The 15,376-nt window shown below is 37.1% G+C and overlaps 1 protein-coding gene and 2 pseudogenes across 1 annotated transcript; 2 read left to right on the top strand and 1 right to left on the bottom strand.

The window, feature by feature from the left end:
• The first annotated feature begins 907 nt into the window (after positions 1-907).
• LOC104759939 (putative FBD-associated F-box protein At1g50980 pseudogene) lies at positions 908-2,164 on the top strand (annotated as a pseudogene).
• Positions 2,165-3,438: 1,274 nt separating this feature from the next.
• LOC104759938 (putative FBD-associated F-box protein At1g50980 pseudogene) lies at positions 3,439-4,872 on the top strand (annotated as a pseudogene).
• Positions 4,852-15,376, bottom strand: LOC104758398 (phosphatidylinositol 4-kinase alpha 1-like). Its single transcript, XM_087497367.1, has 26 exons — positions 14,519-15,376; positions 14,068-14,403; positions 13,730-13,891; positions 13,461-13,628; positions 13,160-13,318; positions 12,941-13,068; positions 12,390-12,699; positions 12,087-12,255; positions 11,718-11,935; positions 11,406-11,564; positions 11,123-11,305; positions 10,215-10,652; positions 9,729-10,091; positions 9,242-9,456; positions 8,840-9,020; positions 8,621-8,757; positions 8,373-8,526; positions 7,768-8,034; positions 7,157-7,234; positions 7,008-7,052; positions 6,512-6,684; positions 6,227-6,422; positions 5,870-6,010; positions 5,593-5,801; positions 5,347-5,508; positions 4,852-5,261 (listed from the first exon to the last, which is right to left on the bottom strand). The coding sequence occupies exons 1-26, from the start codon at positions 15,245-15,247 to the stop codon at positions 5,003-5,005; spliced, it is 5,739 nt and encodes a 1,912-aa protein (XP_087353493.1). The 5' UTR covers positions 15,248-15,376; the 3' UTR covers positions 4,852-5,002.

Here is a 15,376-nt window from a genome sequence, read left to right as displayed (position 1 = left end):
TTCCCTAGGCCTAGCTTTTTGATCCATTGAATTTACAACAGTTTTTATTTAATATTTTGCATTGCTTTTCTTTATTTAAATCTATTTGTTTAGCATAATTATAAAACTCTATAATTATTGTGTAGTCTTGAGTCCTTGTGGAATTCGACCCCTAAGTATTACAGTGATCTCTTAATTTGAGAGAGTAGCTCTTGGGTTTAATTTGAGCAATGCAAGTTGGTTAACCCATTTTGACACCCCTAATTATCATTTAAAAATACTAATTTTTCTCTTATTCCAATTTTTATGTTTATAAAAAAGACATAAAATCATAATAAGAATCATAATCATGTATTTAAACGATTTTATTTCTCATCCAAAATATGGTTTTCATTATGATAAACTATTATTATAAAATATACTAAGTTTTTTCACTTTAAATGATGAAAGACAGATTAAATAAAATGTAAGAAATAACTTGTGAAGTAGATGTATCAATTATGTGATAGTAAGTCATATAGAATCTGAAATTTTATTATAAATAGTATGATATTTTTTGAGAAAAAGTATTGAGAAAAATATGATTATTTAGAATTAAAATTTACATATTTTAAAATAAAAACTAAAATAAACAAAATGGAAATAACGGATGACATTTGTTATTAAAAAAAAAAGAGAATGCCAAATATTTGCAACATAAAGAAAAGTTTGAAATTTGTTTTCATATTATATAAGATAATGTTAAAAGACGATTGAGAAAAACATATTCTCAATGGGATTCACATCGAGAATCCAAAACAAACTAAAAAAATTAATTGGCAGCAAATACATATTCTTAATGGGATTGATCTAAATTTTTTAGTATAAATAACAATGTTTAGTCAAATTTTCACCGATGGAAATTGGCAACAAAAGTCACTGTCAAAGCATGCAGAATAAGATTCGTAGGAGGGATACAAATACAATCAGTGAGCTTCCAGATGAATTGCTGTTGAAGATATTGTCTTTGCTTCCTAGTAAACATGCCATAGCCACAGGTGTCTTATCAAAACGGTGGGGATCTCTATGGAAGGAGACGAAGTCATGGAGGTATGATGCTGAAACCTTCATTGGAGCTATTCTCGGGTTTACGATTTTTCTGCACACAAGATCAAGTATAGAGAGCCTGCACCTCAGGCTTAACCGAAATTACCTGAAACCAGACGTCAAGGCTGTAATTGACATCGCAGTTAAGCGCTCTTTGAGAGAGCTGAGAATCGAGATGGTTTACAATACCTTCGAGTTGCCTAAAAGCTTATATGTATCTTCAAAACTTGAAACCCTTATACTAGAGAAACTAGGTCTCGTGGATGTTCCACTTAATGTTCGTTTGACCTGCCTCAAACGTCTCCACCTTTTATCGGTTAACTTCTCAAGTGACCAATCTGTCAAAGCACTTCTAAGCATATGCCCAAACCTTGAAGATTTGGTAGTGAGACGAAGCTCCTATACTAGTGTGATGATATTTACCATCAATGTGCCTACGCTGAGGAGTTTATCTATAGATAGTTCGTCTGTAAAATCTCACCTTACCAATGTTCATGGGTTCGTGATAAATACTCCTTCTTTGAAGTCCTTTAGGATTAAGGACAGTGCCAGCAACTATTTACGGTTTGAAAATATGCCCAAGCTGGTGAAAGCGAGGGTCAACGTTATTTGTGACCAACCTGACAAGTTTCTCAGATCTCTTACCTCAACACAGTATCTTTCTTTGTGTTGTGTGACTTCGCATACTCCATATCTCCCTACTGCTACTTCTTTCTTGTTTCTTGCCCATCTAGAGCTTTGTACATGCTCTGGAGAGTGGTGGAATCTACTTATCCGTATACTCAGTGATTCTCCGAGACTTCGAGTTCTCAACCTCAAATTGTATCAGAAACATTGTGTTCAGTACAATGACGACACGATGGATTCGTGGAACCTACCAGATTCTGTTCCTGAATGTTTATCATCACACCTTGAGATCTTTGACTGGAGGCAATACAACGGCACAAAGCAAGAGAGAGAAGCTGCAATATACATCCTAGCGAACGCAAGTTGTTTAAAGAAGGCGACATTTTACTCAGAATTTGCAAAGAAACATGGGTTGAAGGAGTTAGAATGTGTAGCCAGAGGTTCAAAGACATGCCAGCTTGTGTTTGAGTAAACGCTTAGGTTATTACAACTTCATATCTTTCAACTTAGTTATATATTTCTCTAGACAATCTTTTTTTTTTTCGGGGTCAAAACTCTCTATCTTGTGTTCATATTTTAATTTACTGTCTACGCTTGGATTGTAATTGAATTCAATTGTTTTATCTAACTTATGTCAATTCTGATCGGAAGAATAAAAATATTTATAATGAGAGTAGAGATACTTTTTATATTTCAAATGTGCTAGACTGCTAGCTAGTGCTACGTAACTTGTAAAGTTACATATGCTTATATTCTGAACAGGGACGTACTACGCAACTCGTTCATGTATTATCTCTGCTTCCAATGAATATATATACTGTACATTTATTGTAAATCAAAGACCATACATGATAATATAATATAGAAGAAACACTTAAAGTTGGTTGGCCACAAAATCATAGGTCACAATATTCATTGTCACCTTTTTGACACTATTTATAGAAGAAACAATAAAAGATAGTATAAACCATGTTTTATAAAACCAACTTTGATTTCCTTTTATTAATAAACTTAGATAGAAAAAAAGAATTTCTAAGACTTTTCTAATGGCATATGATAAGGAACATAATCAAACTAAATATTATATTTTAAAGATAGTCAACCCTTTTAATCATAATTTATTCTTTTTTTTTTGTCAATCATAATTTAATCTCTTTCTATGAAACGAAGATTTACCATAACAGAAAACAAAAAGCATGGAGAATGAGATAATTTGGACAATCAGTGAGCTTCCAGATGAATTGTTGTTGAAGATTGTGATCCTTAAGTCATTTAGCGAAAAAATAATAATAATACAGTTAATCTATTTTGATATATAAGAAAAGCAATAAGAAAATATAGTTACTTATTTTTGCAAGAATAATAAAATTAAATAAAGAAGAAAAATGAATGCTCTGCTTTTTTCAGAAATCTTAATTTTAAATATATAAAATCATAAAATAACCCACAGATTGTCTTTGTATAATTTACTTTTAATATCTTCTATTAACTTAGATTCAAAATAGAAATTTCAAAGATTTTCTAGTGGAATATGATAAATTGATAAGAATATAATCAAATTAAATATTTATTTAAATTATAGTACAGTATTATTAGATAAGTGTAAGATTTAACCGTCCCCTTGTCAATTTCACACAATTATACTGGTTAATAGCAATTACCGTCTCATTTATTTTCTTTATAAGTATATACAATTCTTTTTATATAAAACAAAGATTAACCATAACAGAAAACAAAACAAAAAGCATGGAGAATGAGATTTGGACAATCGGTGAGTTTCCAGATGATTTGTTGTTGAAGATACTGTCTTCGCTTCCTAGTAAAGATGTCATAGCCACGAGCGTCTTGTCAAAACGGTGGCGATCTCTTTGGAAGGATGTGATCTCTTCGAAGACATTTAGGTATGATGGTGAATCCATAGGTAGAAGGTACTGGAAGTTTGCACAATTTATAAACAGAAGATCAAGCGTAGAAACCCTGCATCTTAAGATGAAGCCAAATTGTGGTAATAGAGACATCAAAGCTTTGGTTAACATGGCAGTTGTTCGTTCTTTGAGAGAGCTGAGAATTGAGATGATTTGTAGTTCCTTTGAGTTGCCCAAAAGCTTTTACAACTTTTCACAACTTGAAACTGTTATACTTGAGAAACTAAGTTTGGTGGATGTTCCACCTGATGTTCATATGCCTTGCCTCAAACGTCTCCACCTTTTATCGGTCACGTTCTCAGGGGACGAATCTGTGAAAAGACTTCTAAGCATATGCCCAATTCTTGAAGATTTGGTTGTGAAACGAAGCTCCCTTACCAATGTTATGATATTTACGATCGATGTTCCTACGCTGAGGATTTTATCTATCGATAATACGTCTGGTAAATCTAGACCTAAAGGTGTTCATGGATTTGTGATAAATGGGCCTTCTTTGAGGTACTTTAGCATTAGAGACAGCTTCAGCAACTATTTACAGTTTCAAAACATGCCTGAGCTGGTCAAGGCGAGTGTCAACGTTGTTTGTGACAACCCTGACAAGTTTCTAGGATCACTTGCCTCAGCACAATATCTTTCTCTATGCTCTGTCGCTTCACAGGTAAAAACTCTTTTGGTTGTTTGTCAAGGATCTGAACTTTTTCTATTAATTGGAATTATTACTCTCTAATGTTTTGCTTTAATTGCAGGCTCCATATCTTCCTACTGGAACTTCTTTCGCATTTCTTGACCATCTAGAGCTATGTTCATGTTCTGCGGAGTGGTGGAACTTACTTACCTGTCTACTCGAGGATGCTCTGAAACTTCAAGTTCTCAAGCTCAAATTGGTATGTGGTTCCTCATTAGAATTCGTTTTTGCCTTTATGTATTGTTTTACACAAACACAATGTATTTTTTCTTTGTTCTGTAGTACCGAAAACACTGTATCCAGTACAAGGAGGTGAGGGATCCATGGAAACAACCAGATTATGTGCCCGAATGTTTGTCATCACATCTTGAGATCTTCGAGTGGAGGCAATACAACGGCACAGAGCAAGAAAGAGAAGTTGCAAAGTACATCCTAGAAAACGCGAGTTGCTTAAAGGAAGTTACATTCTACTCAGATGCTGCAGAGAAACATGGGATTTTGAAGGAGTTAGAATGTGTGGCCAGAGGATCAAAGACATGCCAGCTTGTGTTTGCTTAAAACCGTTTGGGACCTTTGGGTTATTGACAACTTTGTAGGTTGTAGCTATTTACAAAGAAGAGAATATGCATCCTTCATTGAATTAAAATAAAGACCTTCTCCTTTTGAGTCTACTTTGGTTTACTGTAACAAAAAAATTCGTTTACTTCTCGACTCCTTGTTGCAAATACTGAATCAAGTCGTATCCAGCAGTACTCCACTTGTTATATGCATCGGAGCATACATGAATCATGAACTGTGCAGCTTCACGTTCGCTCATTTCTGGGTGAAATCTTTTCCTAAGATTACCAATCGGGTCTCCTATGCTAAAGCAAGGCAATCCACTGTGTAGCATCATTTGCACCGTGCTGATGATTCCGTCCATGTGCCGCCGAGCAGCTAAGTATCCCTTGACGCACAAGCTTTATATGCAGAAATAAACAAAATTATCTTCTAGAACCAAAATGTTTATAAGTAGAAACGGGAGAATTTTTTTTTGTAAATTACCTCACAAACTGGTGCCATGTTTTGCTTTTCATTACACCTGAGGGATCTAGCAACTGAGTCATTTCGTGGCTCAATTTAAAATGAGCACTCTCGAACCGCATGTTTCCACCAGGTGAAGTTTCCAAAATAAAACCAAAGTCGATGTGGACAAGTTTTCCCACGCTGCAATAGTATAATACATATATAGTTGTGTCCATAGAAAGCTTTTGATTTTTCTATTCGAAAGTGAAAAATAGGAAAGCATACTCGTCAAAAAGAAGATTTCCGTTGTGTCTATCTTTGGGCTGGAGTAAAAGACTAGCCACAGCATAACCGGCACTGCTTATGAGGAAGTTCTCTCGTGCTGTTTCAAAGGTGGTCGATCCAACAGGTCCATAGTTTTGTTGAAAAACCTCATACAAACCCCCGTCCGTTGTTTCACCCATTTGACTTCTGCTTCGTGTATTAGGCACAACCTGTAATAAAAGGAAAGAATATAGATATGAAAATGGTTTAAGATTAAACAATTTAGATTGAGTTTTACCTCAATTATACCCCTCTCTGCACCAGTAGGGAGTACTCCATATGGAAAAAGATAAAGATTAAGACCAGCAGCTTGAAATATGTCTCTAAGAAGAGATATCACTTGAAGGGCAAGAACATCTTGACGACAATCATCTCCAACCTAATGAATACAAAAGAGAATCAGAGTACAGTAAACGTCAACTGTTTGCAGCATATGCACACCCTTGGCTACTGGTTCAATTAAATTTCACTAGCAAAAGCAAGACAGACACATTGATTTTTCATGTATTGGCTTTTAATACGAAAAGAACCTCATAGAATAACAGATCTTAATTATGTCAGCTAATAATATATGAAATATTTGCCCAAGGCTTACCTTGAAAATACAAGCTTGTGGTTTCACATCATTATGGTCACCATCACGATCAACAACGTTGAAGGTTATCATGATAGGGACTTTAGCAGCTGATTGTAGGGGTATTCCACTGTCTACCTGAATACCCCTGACGAGTTTGTTAGGAGCAGTTGGCAAATAAAGCTCTTCTCCCTGCATTTTGATTTTTCTCAATTCCCTACCACAGAAAACATTATAAGATTATCATGCATGTGGACACGTCTGTACCACAATCTCTGGCTAGAAAATCATATATTAGAATGCTACCTCCTGATTCCAGCTCTTCGTTTTTCCTTTGGAAGAGGAAACAATGCCCCAGAAATAGATGTGACCTTTTCAAAGAAGTCAAACTCTCTTCTGAACAAGTCCAAGGCCTTGGGAGTGAAACCATCCACTATATGCTGTCGTACCTCAGACAAGATTGCTTGGAATGATGCATTCTAAAATATAATAGAGACCACCCCATGAACACAAAGTGTTACAGCCAAATACAAAGTTGTACAATACATTTTCTGACATTGTCTATAGATGAGCATACTACTGGTTTTTTCATGTTTTATGAGTCAATCTTATCACTGCTATCTCCAAATGATTTTTCAAATAACAAGCCCATCCAGAAACAGAATTATAGACCATGAAGCCAAATCTATCATGAAACAAATTTTCAAATATCTTCGGATATGATGCATGTTGCTAAACATCTTGAAGCCAAATCTATCATTTGCATAGACTCCATATTAAAGTTGGCAGTAATGATACAAACCTTATCGAAAGCACCATCCTTCACTATTTCCTGAACAGACTCACTCTGGCATTATTATATAAAAAAAAAACTCGGAGTTTAGGAATTTTAAAGGTCTGTCTTTTGCTTCCAAGAAAATTGATATCTTTACAAACACCACGAAAACTCACCTGTAAATGCCAAATGAGGATATGAGCAAATATGTCACTTTTTTGGGCAGCTCTAAGAAGATACCCTTCAACCAGTCTCTGTTAGTAAAAACGTCCAAACTATGAGCCAACCTTTTGAAACTCTTAAAACGAGTAAAAGTAAAGAACTAGTCAAGTAACACATCACACAGCATCAAGCCCCTGGATATATGCAAATTCTCAAAACTTTTGAAAACAAAGTTGTGACCAGAAAAACATACAACTGAGAGCCTAACAAGATGAAGACTAGGCATGTTCTTCTGAAACATGTGTGGCAGATAAATGCAACACAGATATGTAAAATACGGGAAAGAAAAATCATGTTACATAAGACCACAGTAACTACAAATTCTTGTCACCGAACTTGAAAATAAGAAATATTATCATTTTCGACACTAATAAAATCAGAGATACCAAGGTAAATCGCACGTAAAGAGTAACAATTTCAAGTACTAAGATATGTATATGATAAATCTAAGGAAAACGGGGTGAAGTATATAGTAGCAGCATTTTGGTCTTCAAACTGCTTAACAGATAAAGTGAGGATATGGCCATATGGGGGGCAAGTTATAGAATTTCAATGTATGTCTTACCTCTTCATCATAGCGCAGAGACTGCACTAGTTGTGGCATGAAGAAAGTGACTCTCTCAGGGGGGTAGAACTCTAAAACTCTCAGGACATACGCCATGACACGTGGATGTCCCTTATAAGCAGGAGTGAGGAACTCAAGCACCTGTGTAATTGAACAAGCAGCCCAGTGTGGCAGCTGGTGCAACAGGACTGGGTTCTCTTCAGCAGTTTTAGGAGTGACAAAATATGGCAACGCCTCAGGAATTGTACGAAGATCTACTAAATGAGCCTACATAAAGTAGTAGCAGTGAGAAATTTAATCTAACAATACAAACAGTCATATAGTAGTAGTTTATAATCTTTCACACCCAGAGATATGAAGAATGTACGACCCTGTCCTCAACTAATATTAGTAACTTCGGTAAATTAGTCAAAATGTCAAATAAAAGTGGCATTGAAAGATATTTATTATTTGGCTGCCAGTATGTCTCATTGGTTTTGTGGTAAACACCCTCCTCTTTACTTAATAACATACTTTCAGTATAGACTACAGTTATCTCTAACCACAAAACAAAATATATACAAAACCTTCAAGTCCTTGATACAGTGACCTCTGTAAATCCGTACCTGAACTAGCTGAATGACTTGAGATTTCAAAGCAATATTTGCCGGAAATCTTGAGGCTAATGATATAGCAATCCGGGGATCCACTGAAAAAGCAGTTTTAGCATATTCCGTCCATTTCTCAGAGCTAATTTTCAGCCGTGAAAATGGACTGTCCCTGTACATAAGTTGTAATTTGGAGAAATGAAATCAACAGTATAGGTCCAAGAAAACCTAATGAGAAGTGGAACACCATAAAGAGGATATGTTACTTTGGACTAATTGGTTGTGCCCAAACGTCAAGCCTATCAGATTCATGCTGGCAAAGAATCAGAAGCAGTTGTTTCCTCTTTTCCTTTCCCACTGCAGAGTTGTCCATTTCACCCCAGACAGGATGATAATGATCGATCTGTTAACATGTATCCAAATAAAAATCGTAGTTTGCAGTGAAATGAAGTATCACATACTACAAGAAATGTTAGTTATCATACCACATCAATTAAGTTCCCATTGCCACGAGCTATTGCTTTGGAACCAGATTCAGTGGAATCTGATTGTTTGTTTTGCAAAAAATGAAGAAAACGTGAAACCGAAAGAGCCTCGCTCTCACAAAAATTTGCAATGTTTACATCATACCACTCTGGCAGACGAGCAAACCAGCCTAAAGAAGTCCTGGCATAAGTGGAAAAGAAAAATATTCGTTAAACTCATGCATCGTAGTTAAGTATTTTAAAATATCTGGAATACGCCAGGTTGGATGTCTAATCTTTATAAATTTTTAAAAAGAGTAGCATAATGCTCAGATAAATCTACTATCATAGTAAACACCAGTATCAACAGTTCCAACGTGTTGAGATTCGATCAGATTTTACAAGGGTATAACAAAAAGTCACCTGTAAATTCGATCTTCCGATAGCTGGAGTTCATGTCGAATTTTCTGCATATTTCCTTGTCTTTGGCATGAGGAGAACCTCAGTCCAAGGAGCATCAAGGAAAAAAAGGTACCAGCTGCTGCCGGGTGGCGGGTAAAACACCAGTCAAGATTCGTACTCCGTTGTAACAACCGACCAAGTAGCAAGAGTTGCTCTCCATTACTATGTCGAACAACCTAAAGAAACATGACAGAGTAAGAAAAATCACCCATCATCAATTTTAGCATTGATGCTTCCTTAATCGTCAGTAGTCAGATTCAGGAAGTGAAAGTAAAACTGCTTTTGGACTGAAATTTTCACCTAAGATGTTTAAACAGTAATACCGATTCAACTAAGATCCCAAGCTACTCGTAACACTTTGGATCGTCTAACTTATAACAAAGTAGAAATACGCTACACCACCTTCATGAACTTACTATGCATTATTGTAAATAGTATAAAGCCTAACCTCAAAACGATCTATCAAAAATCCAAGCCATAATCTGTGAGCGAGTATTTGATCAACAGAATCACTTTCAGGTGGATTTTCTGGTTCTCCAGGGCAAAGTTGGGGCCTTAATTTTGCAGCTGGACCATAATAACGCACATCAGATGCAAAGAGTCCTCGTTTTGAATCAATTGTCCATATCCATGCATCAACAAGCTCGGCAAGGACAAGCGATCCTAGTTGTGGAGCAGCGGAAACCAACCAGGTCCATATGAATACTCCAGTTTCCATAGCATCTGGAGTTAACATATAAGCTGGACACCAACAAAGGAGACGCAGTAATTGAGAGAAGCCTTTGATGGTTGTTTTTGGCTCATCAGCTTGCTGCAACATTAGTAGAATAAAAAATGTAATAAGATACTAATTGGCTGGAAGATATGGTTCGTTCTGTCCCTTCTACCTACGGAAGAAAAGCGGATCACCCAAAATTTGGTTAGAAATTCTTACCAGATTTAACAGAAGTAGTGCAGTAGCTTGAGAACAAGTTTCTCGAAATTGTGACTTGTCGACCTCTCCTCCTTTCTCAGCAGTACTAACAAATTGTTGAAGGAGACGCACAGAATTGGAAATCAACATTTCATTGATTGAAAATCCACCAACACTGTTTTCCAACCTTAGCATGCCAGCGATTTGTCCGGTATGGTTGCACTTTACTGTTGCACTAACTACGCTAGTACTGAGTACCTCAAGGTTGAAGGCGCCAGAAGTTTTTAAATTTGCCCCTGACGCTGCAGCTGCTGCAGCCATCACAGCTGGAATATTTGCTGTTCTTATCCCAGACCAAATTTCATTTTTCCCAGTTCCAATCTTTATCTCAGCTAGAAGAGAAATCACATTAGTTGTAGTTTGCGTTAGCGGCAATGTGTTTGCCTTGCACAGCTTATCCTGAGATGCAAAATCAAAAAATTACACGCATGCAACAAACACTCCGGTAATTCCAGAATTAAACAATTAAAAGAGTCGAAGTTCACTCTCAAAGTATTATCAAACACTAAAAGCAATAACTCTAAGTACAATGTGTAATCACAATAAAAGGGCTTTGTTACGAACGAAAAATCATTTGAAAGTCACCATTTAATCAATTAAGAAACATTTAACAATAACAGTGGTAGAGAGCGAAAGAAACAGGAACAAGAGACCTCACATCTTTAAACATTTCACGAAAACAGAGCGCCTAAAGTTTCAAAAGAGATTTAGAGACAGAACAAGAAAATATTTCATTGTAATAGGTTTCTCGTATTAAAATAATGAAATTATAAATTCCTCCGATTGAACTGGAGGAAAATAACTGTCATAAATAATGATATTTGGATGTGCATAAGGAAGAAAATAAGAATTGGCGTAAAGAACGAAACCTGAAGTAAACCCTGACTAGTGCATGGAGCATATGAAAGTGATATTATGATCCATTCTCGAACAACTTTCTGGTATAATGATCGAACGGCAGCAGTCCAAGCAGGATCATTGACGACCGTTGAAGGTGTTTTGTCATGAACAGAGAATAGCAAACTATCAAGACAAGAAGAACTCCAGAGGACCTGCATTTCTCATTGTTAGCTGGTTCATGTTGCAGAAATTAATGCATAATTGCGAAAAGGACAGTTGATGAAGGCAAAATCCAGCATGTGTAATTCCTACCTGGGGAAACTTTTCCCTGATCTGACTCAACAGGTTCACTGAGATATCTCGTATGTGTTCATCTCTCTGTGACATGCTCTTTATGAGGAAACATGCATGAGCTTCTGCCGTGGATTCTATTATACTAGCATCATACCCAGTGCGAGATTTATGATCTTCCTGAAACCAGATGAAATTGCCCATAACATTCACTTACTGCTAGAATACTTACAAAATCAGGGAAAAAGAAAAATATACATGTAACTGGTGACAGTCGACCCAACGACCAAGATTGAGGCTAGAATACATATAATTAAATAGCTAATTACTTACCAGCCATGACACTGCTACTTCAAAGGCTCTATGCACAATTGCTGTCAAACACTCGGAAACAGCAGAATTGAGGTTCCGAGATTTAAGGTATTCAAAGACGCAACTGAAGGCACTCCGAGAAGCAGACACACTTGAGCCACCATTAAGGATACCCCCGTTGCTAATAAAACGTATGACCTCCAAGAGAGCTACTGCAAGAAGATAGGTGGCCTTCACACCTGGAAAAAGAGAGAGAGAACCATTTCAGTCACCATAGTAAAACGTAGGATATCAGCAACATTGGTATATATAACATTGCTAACAACATTCCTCAGATTGATAGAAGGAAACTTTCAGATATCAAAGTCAGACACATCACATCTGTTTAACCTGAGATGGTGAGAATTGTTGACACGTCAATTCGACCACCCACGGCAATTGAAAGAGCAGTTCTCTGAGTTGAAGCTACTTTCTTATTCCCAGTTCCTCGCAAGCTATCAGAATTATGAAGCAAATTGAGCTCTAATTCGTCTTCGAGCCATTTTGCAGAACTGACGACCTACAAAAGAACAGTCATCAGTAAAAAAATTAAAACAAAAACAAAGAATCTTCTGGAAGATGTAAACTCAGTAATCAGAATATAGAAGGCTGATGTAAAGCCAATAAAACGACACTGTCGCTAGAATTACTTACAAGGGGAGGAGTGCCCAGAGAAATCCTCTTAACAGCAAGAGCCCACTGAGTATTCCACATGTAAGGCCCTAGTACAGCTCGTAGAGAGAATGTGCTAATTCGTCCTGCACTATTCACTGAATTGGAGGTTGTTTTTACTTCCGGAAGGGGAGTGTCCAGAATAGGAGGTGCTAAGCCAAAAAGAGCTATATAGAACCATAAATTGCGAAACAATTTTATAAGTGATGGTTCCACATTTGAGGTGGGATCGAAATCCGAACATATTTCTGCAACAGCAGGAAGAAGGGGACCTAAAAATTCTGCACCGCTCCTAATAAAATGAAGCACATTATTAACAGTCCAATCATTTAACATGGAAAAACATATTGTGGATAACTTATTGTACTAAGCTATACGGACAACGTTTCGATAAAATTTCAAGGTTGATACCATGACCACACCACTGGTACTCTCAATCAATCTCTAAAATCTATGTCTCTTATTGTTGAAGCAATAGATGTCTATTTTTTTTTCTATGTTTCTCTGTTTAACCATAGAAAATAGTTAATTACCCTCCACTTTTGGACTCAGAAGCAAGGCCTACATCTGAACATAAGGAAAGCAGCCGATGGCGATAGTCTGCACGCAGTTTTGTCTTCATAAGACCACAAGCAATTGTGAGAAAACCTGCAGGAAGAGTCTGTAATGCAATTGTATATGTGAGCACTAGTGTAATAGGATAGATACAAAAGAAACAGAGAAAATGGTTGATATATCAGATTACATTAAACCTCAATATGTTCAGATCTGGATTTTGGGGCTGATGTGTTGCTTTCCACGGATTCAAGCCTCGATATTTGGCTCAAGTAACTTCTACTCATCAGAACTACAGTCTGACGGTAGGACTTATCAAATCCTAATGATGCTATCCGAGATACAGCTTCGAGAAGCTACATACAGGTTGCAAAATATGCATAAGTAAATATGCAAAACCTAGCGAAAAAGGTATGTACATATGGTAGAAATTTTTTCAATTGCCAAAGTTTGAGAAAGTAGATAGCCAGCAATATCATTTGGAAAATAGAGCCATACTTGGAGTCGCAAAGAGCGAGGAGTTGAAACATCACACTCTTCTAGGCTTTCAATAAAAAATTGGAAAATTATGTCTGCTACTTCAGGATTTTGAACAGCAACGCTGATATCAGCAAGCAGCTGTATTACATTCACCAGGACATCAGGAACTTGCTTCTCTCTATCATCCTGAAGGCCAAGTGATTAGGCTTATTAAAAATTTAGAACTAAAATGCAACACAAGAGAGATGAGAATAAGCCAACTAAAGGAAAGGTTTAGAGTAACCAACCTTCTCTTCATAATCATATCTTTCACGAATACTGGAAGCTAACCCCACGATGAAGGCGTTCACTGAAGCTTGATCCTTAGCCCAACCAGATTCAATTATCTCACAACTTATTCTAAATACGCTCTCAAACATATTCCCCTGACTGCTCACCCTAGTATCAGGCTGTTCCAACAAAAGGCAAGAAATAAAACGAAACCTCATTCAGTAACTGAAAATGTACAAAATGACTATACTTTTATGTGTGTGACTATACTTTTAGGGACCCTACAGACACATGAAAATACCCCAACGCAGAGTAAACTTGTGTTCTCATATAATTTATGGAAAAAAAAAATTACCTGAGCGCAGACAGCTAGTATCAGTGGTTTAAGTCGGGTAAGGAAAAGACGAAGTGGCTGTCCTGCCTCTGCCGCTGCAATTTTTGCAGTCCCAGAAAGCATAGAGATGAACAAATCTTTGCAGGCTTTCATATTCCGCCACAGGGATGTGAAGCAGGCCTCTGCAGTATCTATTAGCAATGTAAGAGATTCCATGATCAATCTTTTCTTTCCATCTGTTTCAAGGGACATAAGGCTACCGATTTCCATTTGAGCTGCGGCCTGATACACAAACAGTTTGGCATTGACACTAGTTTTCAGAAGTGGGTCTTGTGTGTTCCAGTCCTGCCTTCTTGACTGTTAAACAAAAACATGAGAACAACCTTCATGAGAACATGCCAAAATGTTTCGACCAAAAACAGATTATCCACCACTCAATGGTGACCCTAACGGGCTGATCTAAAAGCATTACCTTGAGAAACGCAGACATTGATTGGAGTTGCCTATTAGCAATGGCTCTAACCTGAAGGTATAGTCTAGAATCAAGTTTCACTTGACACAAAACATTGGTTACCAATTTGAAAGCAATCTCTTGCTTCTCCAAACACTCAATGGATTCATCCTCAAAAGAAGCCACTTTATGTAAAAACACATCTTTACTGTATCCGATACTCAGCTCATCAGCAGCAAACTGATGGAGCAGCAATGTAACCAATTTATCTCCATCAGACTGCTGAATAGTGGGAAAATGCTGAGACACAGCAACCAAGAAAGCCATAGAGATCGATTGATCTCTGTCGTCACTCTCAGTCTCACCACAGCAACTCATCATGACAAGCTCCACAACGATAGTACCAAATTCAGGTGAAAGACACGAAACGTAACCTAAGAAACTGAAATAGAACGCCGAAATCGACTCTAACGTGTACGAATACGGCCAGAACGAACGGCGAAACGACGAACGCAGAACTTGGAGGAAATCTAAAACGACGAATTTGGCGTCGTTTTGGGATGTGTCGAGGTTCCTGGAGAGGATTCGAGTGACGGATAAGACCGCGTTGAGATGACTCTGAGAAACCCTGGGCGATTCGGCACGAAGCTGCTTGGGTTGTGGACATTGTTGGCATATCCAAGGAAGCTTATCCAAAAATTGCTTCGGATTCTGCTCTATGATGTCGCAAAGCTCGTTCAATGCCTCCATAGAATCAGAATCTTCGATGATTCATGAATCAGAGATTTTGAGTTTTTTTTTTTTTCTTTGGTTCTGTTTCCTCTGTCTGTGTGTATGAGTATGAATGAGGTTTTTGAAGGCAGAGAGGTTTTTGTGCTC

Source organism: Camelina sativa, chromosome 17, assembly GCF_030686135.1.
Source record: "Camelina sativa cultivar CO46 ecotype springtype chromosome 17, ASM3068613v1".
NCBI lineage: Eukaryota > Viridiplantae > Streptophyta > Magnoliopsida > Brassicales > Brassicaceae > Camelina > Camelina sativa.
The sequence above is the reverse complement of the archived record's forward strand: the minus strand, read 5'-3'. Positions and strand labels throughout refer to the sequence as shown.

Coding starts and splice junctions, on each gene's coding strand:
- LOC104758398 (XM_087497367.1), bottom strand. CDS start 15,247: ATGGAGGCATTGAACGAGCTTTGCGACATCATAGAGCAGAATCCGAAG. Junction 13,892..14,067: donor TACTAGCTGTCTGCGCTCAG/GTAATTTTTTTT, acceptor TTGTTGGAACAG/CCTGATACTAGGGTGAGCAG. Junction 12,256..12,389: donor CTCTGGGCACTCCTCCCCTT/GTAAGTAATTCT, acceptor GTTCTTTTGTAG/GTCGTCAGTTCTGCAAAATG.